The sequence below is a fragment of the Anolis carolinensis genome, chromosome 1, assembly GCF_035594765.1.
Source record: "Anolis carolinensis isolate JA03-04 chromosome 1, rAnoCar3.1.pri, whole genome shotgun sequence".
Taxonomy (NCBI): domain Eukaryota; kingdom Metazoa; phylum Chordata; class Lepidosauria; order Squamata; family Dactyloidae; genus Anolis; species Anolis carolinensis.
The window spans coordinates 20,085,500-20,101,407 of NC_085841.1; the positions used below are offsets into that span (position 1 = coordinate 20,085,500).

At 38.6% G+C, this 15,908-nt stretch overlaps 1 protein-coding gene across 1 annotated transcript in view; it reads left to right on the top strand.

The window, feature by feature from the left end:
* Positions 1–15,908, top strand: part of mrps5 (mitochondrial ribosomal protein S5) — a 50,431-nt gene that overhangs the window by 8,911 nt on the left and 25,612 nt on the right. The window contains exons 2-5 of the mRNA XM_003216097.4: positions 1,957–2,094; positions 4,769–4,894; positions 6,743–6,976; positions 11,273–11,307. Of these exons, the coding sequence (XP_003216145.1) occupies positions 1,957–2,094; positions 4,769–4,894; positions 6,743–6,976; positions 11,273–11,307 (533 nt within the window). The remainder of the gene's footprint in view (positions 1–1,956; positions 2,095–4,768; positions 4,895–6,742; positions 6,977–11,272; positions 11,308–15,908) is intronic.

Consider the following 15,908-nt stretch of genomic DNA (forward strand, 5'->3'; position numbering starts at 1 on the left):
AAAACTCAAAAGGTGCTGACTAATGGCATCTCATCCTAGAGAGAAATGACCAGTGTGATGCCACAGAAATCCGTCCTGGGCCCAGTGCAATTCAACAGCTTTATCAATGACTTGGATGGTGGAATAGATGCCATGCTATCAAATTTGCAGATGACAGGAGTAGATAATATTCCAAATTATCAGAATTCAAAATGACTTTCAACAGATTTGAGAGCTGGAGCAAAACTAGCAAAATGAATTTCAGCAGGGAGAAATATAAGATGTTTCACTTAGGTAGAACAAAACAAAATGCACAGATAAAGTATAAGTAACAACGGTGTGTATGTAAGTGATCTAGGAGTCCTAGTAAACTACAAGCTGAACAAGAGTCCATAGTGTGATGCAGTAGATAAAGCCCCATGTCCAATTTTAGACACAATAATTCAAGAAGAATATTGACAAGCTTAAATGTATACAGAAAAGGGCAAATAAATGGTTAAAGGTCCGGACACCAAGCTCTATGAGAAGTTGCTTAGAGAGCTGGGTTGTTTAGCCTGTGAGGTGATATGACAGCCATGTTTAAATATTTGAAAGGATGATAGATTGATAAGGGAGCAAGCTTGCTTTATCCTGCTCTAGAGACTTAGAATAATAGAATCATAGAGTCGGAAGAGACCTCATGGGCTATCCAGTCCAACCCCTGCCAAGAAGCAGGCCATCCAGCCTCTGCTTAAAAGTCTCCAAAGAAGACCGGGGGAGAGAGTTCTACTGTCAAACAAAACAGATTCAAACTACAGGGAAAAGGTCTCAGTTTAAACATTAGTAAGAACTTCTTGACTGTAAAAGTTGTTTGACATAGCATGGTTGAGTCTCCTTCTCTGAAGGTTTTTAAACAGGCTGGAGGGTCATCTGTTCAGAGGGCTTTGATTGTGTTTTGCCCCATGGCAGCAATTGAACTGGGTTGCCCTTGGGAGTTTTTCCAGCTCTCATTAAGTGATTCTACATATCTATATATCTACAGCAAAGTTTGGTCATGGTTGTTGGGGGATTCTGCCTGGAAGAACTGTAGCCATGGGAACTGGGTCCTCCACTAAACTTAGTTCTTCAGTGGAGGACCCTGATAATATGGCACCAGAAATGTGAGTAATTTTATGGCAGATGTGAGACACCATTGGTTTATCTTAAAAAAATCACACATTGCACATAACTGAGACTTTTGTTGATGGGCGTGTGCTTTTCTGTGCTACATGTCTACAATATGTGGATAATTTCTTAATGATATTGAAATTTTAGCCATGAGCTGTATAATCTATTAAATGGCAAATACAAGATAAGGTGGCTTTTTAGGGATGACGCTTTATTTCTAAAATCAGCTTCTGGGTGAGAAAGGCCACTAGCCCCCTTCCCTGCAGGTTTTCAGGGAAGATCTAATGCTCAGAAAGAAGATATTTTGTTGGCTTTTTCTGTAGCTCATGGGTTTCCAATTTTATTGTTTAGTTTGCTTTTAGTTGAATATTATTTAACAAGATTTGTTGTTTTTGTACTTATATCCTATGTGCTTATTTGAGAGGGTTTTCCCTCTAAAGGTAGCCTAAACATGATTAGGAATGAAGTGTTTAATCTTTGAATGAATTGATGAACAGATCTGAAGTATTTTAACATTGTGAATATATGTCTGATTAGTTGGACTGCAAAGGTTTAAATGGATTGATTATTTTAAATCAAAGAATCTACAGAAAGTGCAGAGAGCAGGCTTCTTTTTAAAGACTACTCCTCCTTGTTCCTCCCATTTCAGGAAATGCCTTTTCTAAGAATGTATTGTATACACATTGCCCCCAAAACAAAGCAATATTTATTTTTTCTTGAAAAGTACTGCCATATTCATATTCATTAATGGATTAATTAGTTCATATTCCTGTAATTGGTTTTTAAACCTTAAAAGATATTTAGGATAATGCTGTTTTGTTTTGTCCCCAGGCTATACCCTGATTTCATGGAATGGAACCAAGTGTCAATATACTACCTTGGCATGTGCTTCACAGACACTTTGCTATATTTCTACACCTTGTAACATCGCAATACAGCCCTGCAGGCAAAGCAGCTTTTTCAACAAATGTAAGTTTTTGTAAATGATGCTGGAACCCTGCAGCTTCAAACTAGGAGCAACCTTTGTGGAACTTTGTGTCTGTCCAACATCTGAATCACTCTGAGTCCCCTTCGGGGTGAGAAGGGCAGGATATAAATATGGCAAATAAATAAGTAACATCCTGTGTGCAGCTAATATGCTTTGGATAAATGTGTTGTTCTTGGTTAAAATCTGTATACACTTCTACTTATTTTATTCACTGCAAGTAGTCAAATGCCTTGTGCATGCTTCAGTTTCCATGATAAACTGTTTTAGAACCTTCTGCTGTGCTTGTGGCTAGTTAGGAGTTCTGTGCTCAATTTTTGGGGAAATTACATGAAATGATCGATTCCCTTTCATGCTGGCTATGCAGTGTCACGGCATGAAGTGCTGCAAGACACTTGAAGTAGCACTTATCAGTATCCTCACCACAAACTGTGAATTGATTCTCTTCTCTTCACCTTGACTCTGGAAGAGGGACAGTGGGGAGTTACTGCTTTTTCAGAAGAGTTGATTCATGTGGTTGATAGGAGAGCAGGGAAAGAAGCTAAATATGAAATTCAGAGTGCCAGAGGAGAGGAAAACTAGAGGGCCTAGGAAAGCTGTAGATCAAAAAGAAAACTAAGAATTGAGTATTGGAGTAAAGTGAAGAATTTTCTCCCAATAAGAAGTAATTTTGCCATGGATTGATCTCAATGCAATAATATTCATACCTCGTTTGTGTCCCATCATATGGAGGAAGTCCTAAATGGATCAAATCTGGAATTTATCACAAAAAAGGCAGATAAGCATTGAAGCAGTGCACATTCCTTATCTGCCTCCTCCCCAGTAGGAGGCAAATGTTATTGATGGGAATGTTATTGACGGGAAAACCCAGCAACAGCTACAGAGAACACCTTGTTCCCATCACTTACCTGGAGGGATGGGGCTTTTCCTCTTCTGTGCCAGCATACCAGTAGTAAAGTAACATCAAGAGTGTGGAATATTCCTCCTCTCCCACTGCCCCCCCCCCCCACTATTCTTGAGGCAGTATTTTTCCATTATAAGTTTTATTTGAATTTTTAAAAAATTAAACAGCTGGGAGTTGTGAAATTGCTTTTTAAAAACTTATTTAAAAATTTCAGAACATAAGAAGGTGAGTTTATTAGGTTATGGAGAAGTAAGAGTGTGAACTATAGGTTAGCAAAGTGGTACAGTTGCAGAAATGCTGATATATGCAGTAGCAAGAGTGCTCATTGTTACTATTGGTGATCATACAACTGCTATGGAATTGCGACTTCATATGATAAAGTCCTAAGCCCTTCATGCCTACCTTTGATCATTGTGATTTACTTTGTGTTGTGCATTCCTGGAAAACTGGAGATAGTTAGTAGATGAAAATTAAAATTGTCTTTGTAGCTGTGGTGCTGGTTACCAAGATACTCCTGGATTTAATGCAAGATGCTACCCTTGCCCTTTATTAAGACCTAATAGTCTTCAATCAGATTCTCTCAGGAATCATCTCCATACATATGACGACCTGAAAATACCATTCTACTTCCGAAGCTCTGTGCCCGTTTTTATTTTCCCATTCACCCTAGAAACAAGCAGGCAAATACCCAATAGTCTCCATGAAAGAATCAGCATTGTTTTTAAAGAGAACAGTTTTATTTTTGGTTTTATATGAAATGTCTGTTTTTGTAATTCTTGCATCAGACTTGTGTTATTTTGCATCATTTTGTTTCACATCCTGAAAAAACACCTTGTTGAAAATAAATATGTACATGTCTGACTTTGGGATCAGTTTTGCAGCCCTTTATACTTCTGAGTTGATACAAGAATTGAGCTATGTTTTGCTGGTATGATTTTGCTTCCACACAGTTCTATACATTGAGATTGCTAGTGTCCAAAAAGACAGCTGAAAATAATAATTCTCAGCACTATAAATGGGGGTAGGGGTAGACACTGGTAAATACAAAAACTGGAAAAGATAAGGCTAAAAAGGAACGTGAGCACAACTGAGACCCTAACCAATAGGGAATGGGCAGGAAGAAGGACCTAAAGGGGCAAAGCTAGCCATGAAGAAGCACATATTCAACTGAAACCAGGGTTAATTTACCTTTAGAGATAATCTCAAGTACAGTAGTTGATGCTAGAAGTAAACGCAAAATGTTGGATTGGAAGCCTTGTGTCTACAAGTGAAGTAAAGGACACTGTCCCGTTGCCACTATTTTAAAAAATTCAACTGCTAATCTGATAGGTTTGGGGTTATAAAAAAGTAAAGGGTTGCCAGCTTGTTCTTTGCCATAGGCACTAAGATATGCTGGCCTATCTCTGCTTGCTATGTTCTCCATACATTAGAGTTTATGTGGTAATTGTGTCTATTCAAGATTATTGTGGAAATGAGCTCCTATGACAGACATCCAGGGCCTAAATAGGAGGTCAGCTACAGATCCATATAAGATCACAAACTTGATTTTGATCCTGCTTAAATGTCATCAGTACTAAACAAAGAAAATGCAAACTTGTCCCAACCAGCATGTTAACACTTTTTTTGAGACACAGTTGGGTTGACAAGGCTCAGATTAAATGACACCTGAACACATTTTTCCCCATTCCCTCTGAGCTGCTGTTAATAGGAATTTCCATCCAGATGAATTATGCATGGTTTCTGTTTTATCACAGTGACAGCTGATGAACTCTGGAAAGGAGTTTTGGCAGAGAGTGGCGCAGGGGGAAGGAAAGGAAGAGGGAAGAGGACCAAGAAAAAGCTAAAGAAGGATCTCAACAGAGGCCAGGTCATTGGGGAAGGTAAATTCTTGAAATAAGAGTACAGGAGGTTTATATCATGCCCTGTAATTGTGAACTCAAGTGTTGCAAGTACAGTGTTCCCTCACTTATCACTGGGGTTAGGTTCCAGGACCACCTGCAATAAGTGAAAATCCGCAAAGTACAGACACTATATTTATTTTAATATTTATACATTATTTTAGTAGTTATATACTATTTTAAGTCTTTATCAACCAATCCTGTGTTGATAAATCACCTCCTTCTCCTCCCTTTGCCGTTTGGACTCCTTTTCTCTCCCTTTGGCTTCTCCTTCCTCCCTTCCTTAGGCTGTAAACTGTAATTTTTTATGATTTATAATAGTCTTTTAGAGTTTATTGAAAAACTACAAAACAGCAAATCCGCAAAAAGTGAACCACGAAGTAGTTAGGGAATACTGTATTGCAAACAAAGTGGATCCACTGAGGAAAAAAGGAAGAGATAATTGGCATGCTAGAGAAAACCCCACATTTAGTAGAAGTTTGAAAATCCTGTTTGCAAATCCTTTCAAGAATCAAGAACATAAAAACTACCCAAAGATTGTATTGTGTTGTAAACACAGACTGATGAGTTTAATTTGAAAATAAAATGGCAGGATATGTGAGTGTGGAACGCTTGTGAGTGTGCAAATGTCTGTAATGTCTAGACAAAATGGCTAGCTGCCGTGGCTGCCTTTAATAAATTCCCAATCTTTGTCAAAAGGGGGGTAAGCTCATCACCATGACATTTGGATGTGATTCAGGACAGTCATGTGGACCTTCTCCCTTTTCCGTCCAATAATAATAATAATAATAATAATAATAATAATAATAATAATAATAATAATAAAAACTTTATTTATATACTGCCCTATCTCCCAGATGGGACTCAAGGCGGTTTCCAATCATTAAAACAACACAAACATTACATAGCAAACATAATAACACATTATTAAGCAAAGTAAAAATACAATTATAGAAATAAATAACACTTACATGACCTGATCAAGGGGACGGGAACCATAAACCCAATATATTAAAATGTATCATTTTAAGTTAGAGAAATCTTGTGCAATATATTCAGGCCCAGAAATCGGCGGTATTCCAATGTAATTACTGAAAAACCTGCTGACACCACCAGGTCTTCAGTTCCTTACGGAAATTGGATAATGTAGGGGACTGCCTGATCTCTTTTGGCAATGCATTCCAGAGCCGGGGGGCCACTTATCCCCTAGATTCTATCAAAACTCCACATACTGGGGCGCCAATTTCTATTGGGGCTTTAAAAGTTATTTAATAACTATTTGGAACCAGCAAAATTGTCCCTTGATGGCACAAGTGATGTGTGTGGATGGAAAGCCTATTCAGAATCAAAGTGGAGGGTTGGAGTTTTTTGAGATATGATACACCCATCCCCTGGGGATCTTTATCAGTTCACCAAGCATTTTGTCCTCACTGCAAGGGTAACATCTCTCTCCCTCTCTCTCTCTCTCTCTTTGGGAATGAATTCCAGCCATTCAGTTATATAAGAGCCATTGTGGGATAGTGCTTGGAATGTCAAACAAGGACTGGGAAGTTTCAGATTCAATTTGGGGGGAAATCCTCCCTCAATTCCCAGGGGAGACCTTCAAGGCAGCTAAATGAATTTGACTGTAAAGAAACATGGTGCATGCAATTATCCTTAGTTCTCCTTTAATATTTCCTTGCCTTATTTATGGAAATTACAGGTTGAGTTGCTTATCTGAAATGCTTAGAACGAGAGGTCTTTTGGATTTTGACATGAAAATTTTAAAGTGGGAACTGATGGCTGAATGAATGTAAAATGACAGATAATTTTGTATACTGATATCCTCAGGACGTTCAGGTTTCCTTTGGCCTGGCCTCAATGCTCCAGTGATGAAACAAGGAACAATGCAGGCAGTTAGCCAGCGCAATAAAGAAGAGCAGGAGAAGCTGCAGGCTGAGAGACTCCAGAAGCGAGACGAGTGGGAGAAGAGGAGAAAAACGAAGGTGAAGCGGGAGAGAGGCTGGACAGGAAGCTCATGGGGAGGAATCAGTTTGGGACCTCCTGATCCAGGTCCCAATGGAGGTAAGGGAACTATAGAATGTTAGTCGGAGAATAGTGAAATGAAGGGAAAGAAGTTCCTGTGCATGTGTTTTATTTGATTTAATTTTTATTAAAATATTTATATATTATATATTTATATAATGCTAGCACCAAGAGACAAATGCACATATATGGAAGACTGATCTGAGAAGTTCAGGTATCATGAAAAAACCTGGGATGCATTTGAAAAATACAAGATAACGTCACCTCCACATAAAATAAAAACACATGTTTAGGATTGTTTATCATTGGAACTGTAGTCTGGAAGCATCAGTTTATTTGCATGAGAAGTATGCACCTTGTTTTAAAGCAAAAACTTCCCCCCCCCCACCGCCTAACTGCTGTCATTGCGATATACACAGCAGCAGAAAATCATATGCCAAACCAGGTAGGAGCACATGTAACTCACATCACTTTTTGATATCTTAATTCTTTTCCATGTGAAGTGTATTTATAATAGTGCAGATCAGGTTGAGCGTTATATAACCGTCCCGATACAGTTGGACTGCCATTTGTGTTCTCTGTCTTGCATGAATTGTCAACTGCTGATAGCAGATTTGATGTTTTATGTTTTGCTTTTGTCCAATAATAACAAACGTTTGGAAAAAACCAACCGAAAAAGGCTAGCTAGAACTATAATGGAATATATGTGGCATAGTATGCTTTGGTAGCTGAAAACATTTGAGAAACATCTAGGAGAACGAAGTGGGAGACAACGAACTAGGTCTGAACCTTGTCAAAAGCTTGTTGTTAAATGTCATCAAGTCAATATCAACTTATTGTGAACTCATGAATGAGAGTCCTGCTAGACACCCTGTTTTGCAGATTCAGGGCCATGATTCCCTTGACTGAGTTTTTCAGTCCACCTGGAATACATTCTCCACTTTCCTACATACATACTTATACTTCAGGATCTTGTCATGTTCCTTTATAGCTGTCCTTCCACTGTATCTCCCTGCAATGAATCATCCCCCAATTTTTGGCTCTCTTTGTTCAGTTTTATTCCCAATATAAACTTCTTTTACAATGGGAAATGACACTGATGTACAAAGGTTTTTGTACCCTGAGATTGACAAAAATGGCCCTGGCCGCTCACAGGCTATACTTTCTCCATCTTCACAATAGATCATTGTAATTATGACTAACATATGCATTTGGTCCATAATATTAATTGAATTGTTTGGATAGTAGCTGGAATTTACATTTCTGCTACTTACAAATCCTTCATGTGCTTAAATTCAGACCAGCAGAAATGTGCTTAAATGTGCTTAAATTCAGACCAGCAGAAACTGGGGAAATACTTCTAAAAAGAACATTCTTAAACATTTTAAATTAAGTGATGGGTGATGGTTTATTAAACACAGACTATTGAATTTTTAGATAATGTGGAACCTTATTATATTTGTCTGCTGAAAACTGTCAGTTGGTGGTGCACGAGCATATTAAAGATTAATGATATACCACTGTTCTAGTTGCCCAAAGCCATTTATAGTTTATAGGAGAATATTGTTAAAAGGAAAAAATAAAGAAAATGTAATAATCAAACAAAACAGTCATAAAATATTCTTCATTGACTTACACCATTGAATACTTTGTCCAGTACTTCTATTTTGTTTGCCAGGAGCACTCTAGGGCAGCCTTTCCCAAGCTGATATCTTTCAGATGTATTTGACTACAACACACTTCATTATCAGTATCGAGGCTGTGGATGATGTGATTTGTAACATCTGGAGGTCACTAGGTTGGAGAAGACTATTCTAGGGTACTAGGGTAATGGAGATGAGCACCAAACCCCAGAGTCAGACACAACTAGACTTGATGTCAGGGGAAAACCTTTACCTTTACTAAGTTCAGCACATAAGCAATAAATGAATATGAATATTTGGCATTTAATGAGTTGCATAGATTTTTTTTTTGCTCAATTTTTTTTTCTCTGGTTGCCTCCAAAACGGAAACTCAGCTTTAGAAGGGATATTGTACTGAAACATTATGATTGATTCTCTCTTTATTTGGGCATGTGCACCAAATAAATCCTGCACCCATTTCTTTCCTTTGCTTTACAGCCAACTGATAGTTTGTCATTCAAAATAATAATGTTTTACTATAGTCTCAGCATGGCAGAAGTGACCCATTTATAGCCTGGCTGCTCCTGTTAGTATCAAAATACTCTGTGATCTATGCATTATTGCTCAGTCAGCTTACAGCGTTCCTTTGGCCAACAATGCGTGCAAGGAAGGAGCTTAAAGTTTTGCCAAAAATGTCATTACCCATAACCAATCTGCTTTATAACATGACATGCCCATTAAAATACATTGCAAACTTTACAAAAATGAAAAGGAGCAGCATTTGGACTTTGTTCATCTCACCACGTTTCCATTTGATCTTTTAAAAATGCCTGCCACCCTCCTTATATTAGTTGATTGATTGATTTCATTTGTGTGCAGCCTTTTTCCCAGAGTGGAACCCACGGTGGCTTCCAAACCAAATAGAACTTTAGAAGAGATTGATGAATGATCAAGAGCCAGCATTATAAAGTGGCTTGAGTGTTGGTCTAAGGATCCAGGAGATCCAGGTTTCAAATTCCCACTCAACCATGGATTCTTCTGGTGACACCCTCTCAACCTCAAAGAAGGCAATGGCAGACGTCCTCTGAATAAATCTGACCAAGAAAACCCTATGATATGTCTGCCAAAGTTAGAGTTTACTTGAAGGCAAATAACAAACAATGAGGTCATCAAATGTGTCCCTTTAGGTATTTTTGACTGCAACTCCCTAATCTCTCCTCGTGGATAGTTGTGATGGCTAGATGTGATGGAAGAAATATTCCAGAAACATCCAGATAACAATTGTTGTCTACTTCTAGCATAGGCTTTCCATCTGACTCAGGCTGGATCTATACTGTGGAATTAATGCAGTTTGACATTACTTTTAACTGCCATGGCTCAATGCTGTGTAACCAAGAAAGTTGTAGTTTGGTGAGTTGCCAGCATTCTTTGCTAGAGAAGACTAAAATTCCAAGGATTCCTTAGCACTGAGTCATAGCAGTTAAACTGTATTAATTCTGCAGTGTAAATGCATTCTGAGTCTTTTTTATTGCTTATGTGCTGAAGAATGCAAATGACCTTTGAAATAAGTCAGTAGCCAGTTAGGACATCTGCATGAGCAAATCTTCCCCATGTGGCATGATCATGTTTCATTCAGACCTAATCATAGCAAAATAAAGTTCAGTGCAGCAGAAATGGCTGCCTATTACCTACAAAGCCATATTCAAAGTTTTGTTACTGATGTGCTCATCCTACGCAGCGCAGCACCTTGCAATTTGCTTTCCTATATGCATTATTTCAGAGTGGAGACTTTGGGGGTGGGCTGTTTAATAACTAAAAGAATCCAGCTAAGTAACATCATGGATATAAACTTCAGAAATATTATTATATTGTGGGCACCACAATTGAAGGGAGATGTTGACAAGCTGGAAAGCGTCCAGAGGAGGGCGACTAAAATGATTAAGGGTCTGGAGAACAAGCCCTATGAGGAGTGGCTTAAAGAGCTGGGCATGTTTAGCCTGCAAAAGAGAAGGCTGGGAGAAGACATGATAGCCATGTACAAATATGTGAGGGGAAGTCATAGGTAGGAGGGAGCAAGCTTGTTTTCTGCTGCCCTACAGACTAGGACGCGGAACAATGGCTTCAAACTACAGGAAAGGAGATTCCACCTGAACATCAGGAAGAACTTCCTCACTGTGAGAGGTGTTCGACAGTGGAACTCTCTCCCCCAGGCTGTAGTGGAGGCTCCTTCTTTGGAGGCTTTTAAGCAGAGGCTGTATGGCCATCTGTCGGGGGTGCTTTGAATGCGATTTCCTGCTTCTTAGCGGGGGGTTGGACTGGATGGCCCATGGGGTCTCTTCCAACTCTACTATTCTATGATTTTATGATTCTATGATTCTAGGTAGTATATAAGTATTGTTGTATGCCATCAAATTGTGTCTAATTTATGGCAACTCTAAGGCAAATCTATTTATTCAAAGGGGGTTTGCCACTGCCTTCTTAAAGACTGAAAGAGTGTCACCAGAGGGGTCCATGGTTGAGTCGGGACACCTCTGAGGCTGAGAGAGAATGACTTACTCATGGCCAAGCAGCGATTCAAGCCTTAGTTATCAGCAGGATCATAGTCCAATGTCTATTTTGCTACATTACACTGGCTATAAGTATTACCATATTATTTTTGAAAAACCATATATTTTCATATGGACATTGCTGATGCACATATTTTATCCAACAGAAACATATGAAGATTTCGACTCCAGAGTGATTGAGGTAAGTGTTATTTAGAAGATAATAATTTTAAGGATGTGTTTTTAAACATAAGGGGCACTGTTCAATTTTGCTGTCTCGCTCTCATAATAATTCTGTAAGTAATGGGAATTCAGTAGACCAGAGGAATCTTGAATTTTAGTTATATTACAATTGCACAATAAAGTGTGTTATTATTTTCACTCTTCCCTGCTGTGCTGCAAACAGTGGACTCAAAGAAAAGCTGCAGTTGGTTTTCTAAAGCAAAATCCTTGGAAATAATTGGAAAATGTGAACATTTCCTTTTTATGGTAGAGTACTTCTATTCCATTATCCGAAGGAATGATGTCAGTCCCTATAACCACTTCAAAGAGGGATTTTTTTCTAAATGTTTTGTCTGTCTTTCAGTCCACTCACTAAGCTATGCTTTTGAATAAAACAACTTTTTGTGCCTATTCTCAAAGAAATCAATAAATGAGTTCTTTTCCCCATATAATATTCCAGTCCATTCTCCCTTTGCCTTTGTTTTGTGACAGACAGACAGACGGCAACACCACTCCTTCAGCCAAAACATTAAGTAATTTTTTCATCTTCCATATGACCTTATTTGTTAGCAATTTTGTTGTCTCTCTGATCCTCCTTTTCTCTTTCTTAATCTCCTTATGTGTGACTGACACTCATTCTGCATCATTCTCTGTCATCCTTCCCATTATGTCAAATTTTATTTGTAGCCTAATGCCTTGAAAAATTGTGAAACTGACCTTGTCCTGTCAGCTTCCAAACATAGCTGGGGATGATGGAGCTGGGAACAACTAGTTTCTCACTCATTCAAAATGGTTCAGACATTCCTTGCTAATGTCTTGCATGTCCCTAGAGGAGCCTAATGATACTTTTTGAGAGATGCTGATCTAATATTTATTCTTATAATATTCAGAAGGTTAAATACAAACTCAAGGTGAGGCCTTGAGTTTGTCCCTTTGTTGAATTCCAAAGTATAATTTAATGGGTCATTTCATTTCTTTGCTCAAACACAAATTCAACATCATTTCTAAGTTTACATCCAGTAATGTTCTTCTGCCAATCCTAGCTCTGTTATGATATACACATTTGCAACAACGCTAACTATAGCACTAAAAATGTAATGTTTGATGTGTTTCTGTTTCCAAATTATCTGTCATTTTAATATCACTTTTATACACACTTAACTTTCAGTTTTCAAAAAAAAATCTTTCCATCCCTGTTTTCTTTTTAGTGGTTGCTTTGAAATGCATGTTTTTCTTTCTTCTCTCTCCGACTAGGGCAATTTAAGATTACATGCAGTACACAATTAACTATGAATTGCAGCCAGCAAATTACTGACTCCAATGTTAGAGCAGTTCCACTCGAATGTCGGGTCGGTTTTATTGTTAGTGGGAGAAAGTAGATATGCTCGCTGACAGTGCTTAGCAACAACTGAATCACCATTGCATATGGGCTAAAATTTGAATTTTAAAACAGCATTCACTGTTTTCCAGCTGTATTTTAACTATTTCTGGGAGAAACAATATCCTGGAATATCAGTAAATTTCAGTATTGGATATAAAAGAGGGTTTAACGTTTTAATGGTGTTTCTGTTCTCCAATCCAAATTACAGTAGACCCACTGAATCAGTGGGAACTTTTTAATCTGCCCATCATATAATTGGTTCACTCTGTCCACTGCAGTGAGACTAGCAATTGGATTTAAATGTAAATGTTTTAGCATAAGCCATGTTACAACAAGCAGGTGACAGCTGATGAACTGAATCTGAATGACCTGCGATGCCACAACATTCTCTTCTGCCTCCTTCGTTGTCCAGAACATTTGTCTCACAGTCAGATGTGATGCTAAATAGAAAAGGGTTTGTGATTCTATTGGATTCCCTCTGCCATCATCATCATCTGCCTCTTGACTACTGGCAAGAACTGATAGATGCTGTAATCCATGAATACCCTCCATCCCTGAGATCAGAATGGAATGCAAGCAAGGGAAACCATCTTGTTCCTACATAACTATTTCCCTCTTCTCCCTTCATCCCAATCTGTTTTCCTGAGAGAGAAAGGCCCAGCATGTATAAGGGAGAAAAAAAGGAGAAATCTTCATTCTTTCCCTTACCTACAGACGAAAGAGAAAACCATGGCTGTAATTGGTCTTAAGAAAGCACATGGTATACAGGTTGAATATCTCTTGCAAACTCTGAAATAACTCCCCCTCCCCTCCACTTAATGGCAGGGATTGTGACATCTCTGCTTTCCTAATGGTTTAGTGTACACAAACTTTATTTCATGCACAACATTATTAAAAAAATGTGTGTAAAATTATCTTTAGGCTATGTAAAAAGCCTATGTGAAGCATTGAGGAATTTTCTGTTTAGACTTGGATTTTATCCTTCCAGATAGCTGTATGTATATGCATATACAAGCATTCCGAAATCTTTAAAAAAATCCAGAACCCTTCTTATCTCAAGCATTTTGGATAAGGAATGCTCAACCTACAATAGTTTGCTAGTTTAAAACTGAGAAAAACCTGGATTCCAACCCCCACTTGGTGGTGAAGCACACTATTGGCCCTTCCAGACAAGGCCCTATATCTCAGGATCTGATCCCAGGTTTTTTGCTTTAACCTGGATTATATGAGTCCTCACTGCCAGATAATCTGGATTAAACTGAAAACCTGGGATAAGATTCTGGGATATAGGGCTGTCTGGAAGGGCCCTAAGGCCCCATCTACACTGCCATATGAAATCCGGATTATCTGCTTTTAACAGGTTTATATGGCAATGTAGACTCGTACAATCCAGTTCAAAGCAGATTTTATAAGTCAGAATAGAAAGGTCCCAAGAGTCTGTCAACCTAATCTAACTTTTACAGGGCAGTTGTGAGGATATTGAGGAAGAGAGCCTTCTGCTTCTTGGAGGAAAAACAGAATATAACTATAATAATAATAATAATAATAATAATAATAATAATTTATTTTTCTATCCCACCACCATCTCCCCGAAGGGACTCAGGGCAGCTAACATGGGGGCGCAGCCCAAAACAGAAACAAAGTATAAACAATTTTAAAACACATGTCAAAAACTAAGAACAAAGATACAACAATCAAATAAAATGATCGGTTAAAACATTGCATACAATAAGACATAAATAACCAAGCCAGTGAAATAATAATACAAACATCAACCACTTTGGGTAAAATGGGGGTCAGGCCTAAGAAGATAAATGATTTCAAGGCCTTTTAAGAAAGTGCACGGACAATGTCAGCTGGAATAATGTGGGATAGGGTAAATAGGGAAACAAAGTGCTAGGAGGCAAAGTGTTAGAGAAAAGGGTTTATCATGTTGGGTGCTGTTCAAACGCACACTGAAAAAGCCATGTCTTCAGCTGCTTCATTAATGCAGACAGGGTTGGAGCCAATCTAATCTCCCTAAGGAGAGAGTTCCAAAACCGGGGGGCCACCACAGAGAAGGCCCTCTCCCTCTCCAACTAAATAAACATATACAGAGGTGAGCACTGAGCATATTTGAAATCATCTGAGTGATCTTTGAAAAAGTCACATTTCCGACACCATCTGAGTGATCTTTGAGAAAGTCTGAGAATTGCCGAGAGCTGAGGCCCTTCAGAGAATGGGTAGAGAATTGGTCTCACCTGGCATTAAATGTCCTGGTTTGGAATCAAATGAATGAACATGTTCCCTCCAGCCAGTAAGTGAGAGCAGAAGTGTAACAAATCTGTTTTTGCAGTGAAGAGGAGAAAGCCAGGTGGAAGGCATGGGTAAGAACTGTTTCTTCATGTTTTAGGCAAGGAAGAAAGTGGCTACGTTTCCTCCCGATTTTTCCTTCAAAGGGTTTAGAATTTTAGAGGTTCACAGCAAGGCTCTGTAATGACCAGGCTCTTAAGGACAAATCACTGAGCTTATTTTATTGCAAATCAGCTTTCATAGCATCACTGTGCTTTGGACAATGAAGCCTCTTTTTTGTTTGTAAGAGCTTATATGTAGAGAATCAGATTGCATGTTCATGATTGGATTTTCTTTTCATCTTGAAAAAAATATACACAGGAGAAGTTTTGAAAGAGAAGTGGTTCATCTTTTACGTGCCTGAATATTTCACTTCAAGTAATAAGGGAAAGTGACCAATCTAGGTAAAGGTTTTCCCCTGACATTAAGTCTAATCATGTCCAACTCCAGGGGTTGGTGCTCATCTCTAAGTTAAAGCTGGGGCTAATAGCAGGAGCTCACCCCACTCCTCAGATTCGAACCGCTGACTTTTCGGTCAGCAAGGTCAGCAGCTCAGCGGTTTAGCCCACTGCATCACCGGGGGCTTTGTGACAGATCTACCTCTATATAATGTGAGTGAGTACTTGCCTCCACTACCAGTTTCATTAGCAGACATTTGAAGCAACTGGCATCTCTGATTAATAACCCAGAATTGGTTACTAATCACTTCTGAATAAGCGGTATTTCATTTCAACTAGCCATTCCATAGGGACTGGAATATAATGCCCATCATCCCTAGATGACATGACTACCTTGCCTTCCTTACTGAATCCTGTACAGACAATCAGGTTTTTCCTCTTCAAGCTAGTATAAGCCTATGATTGCTCTAA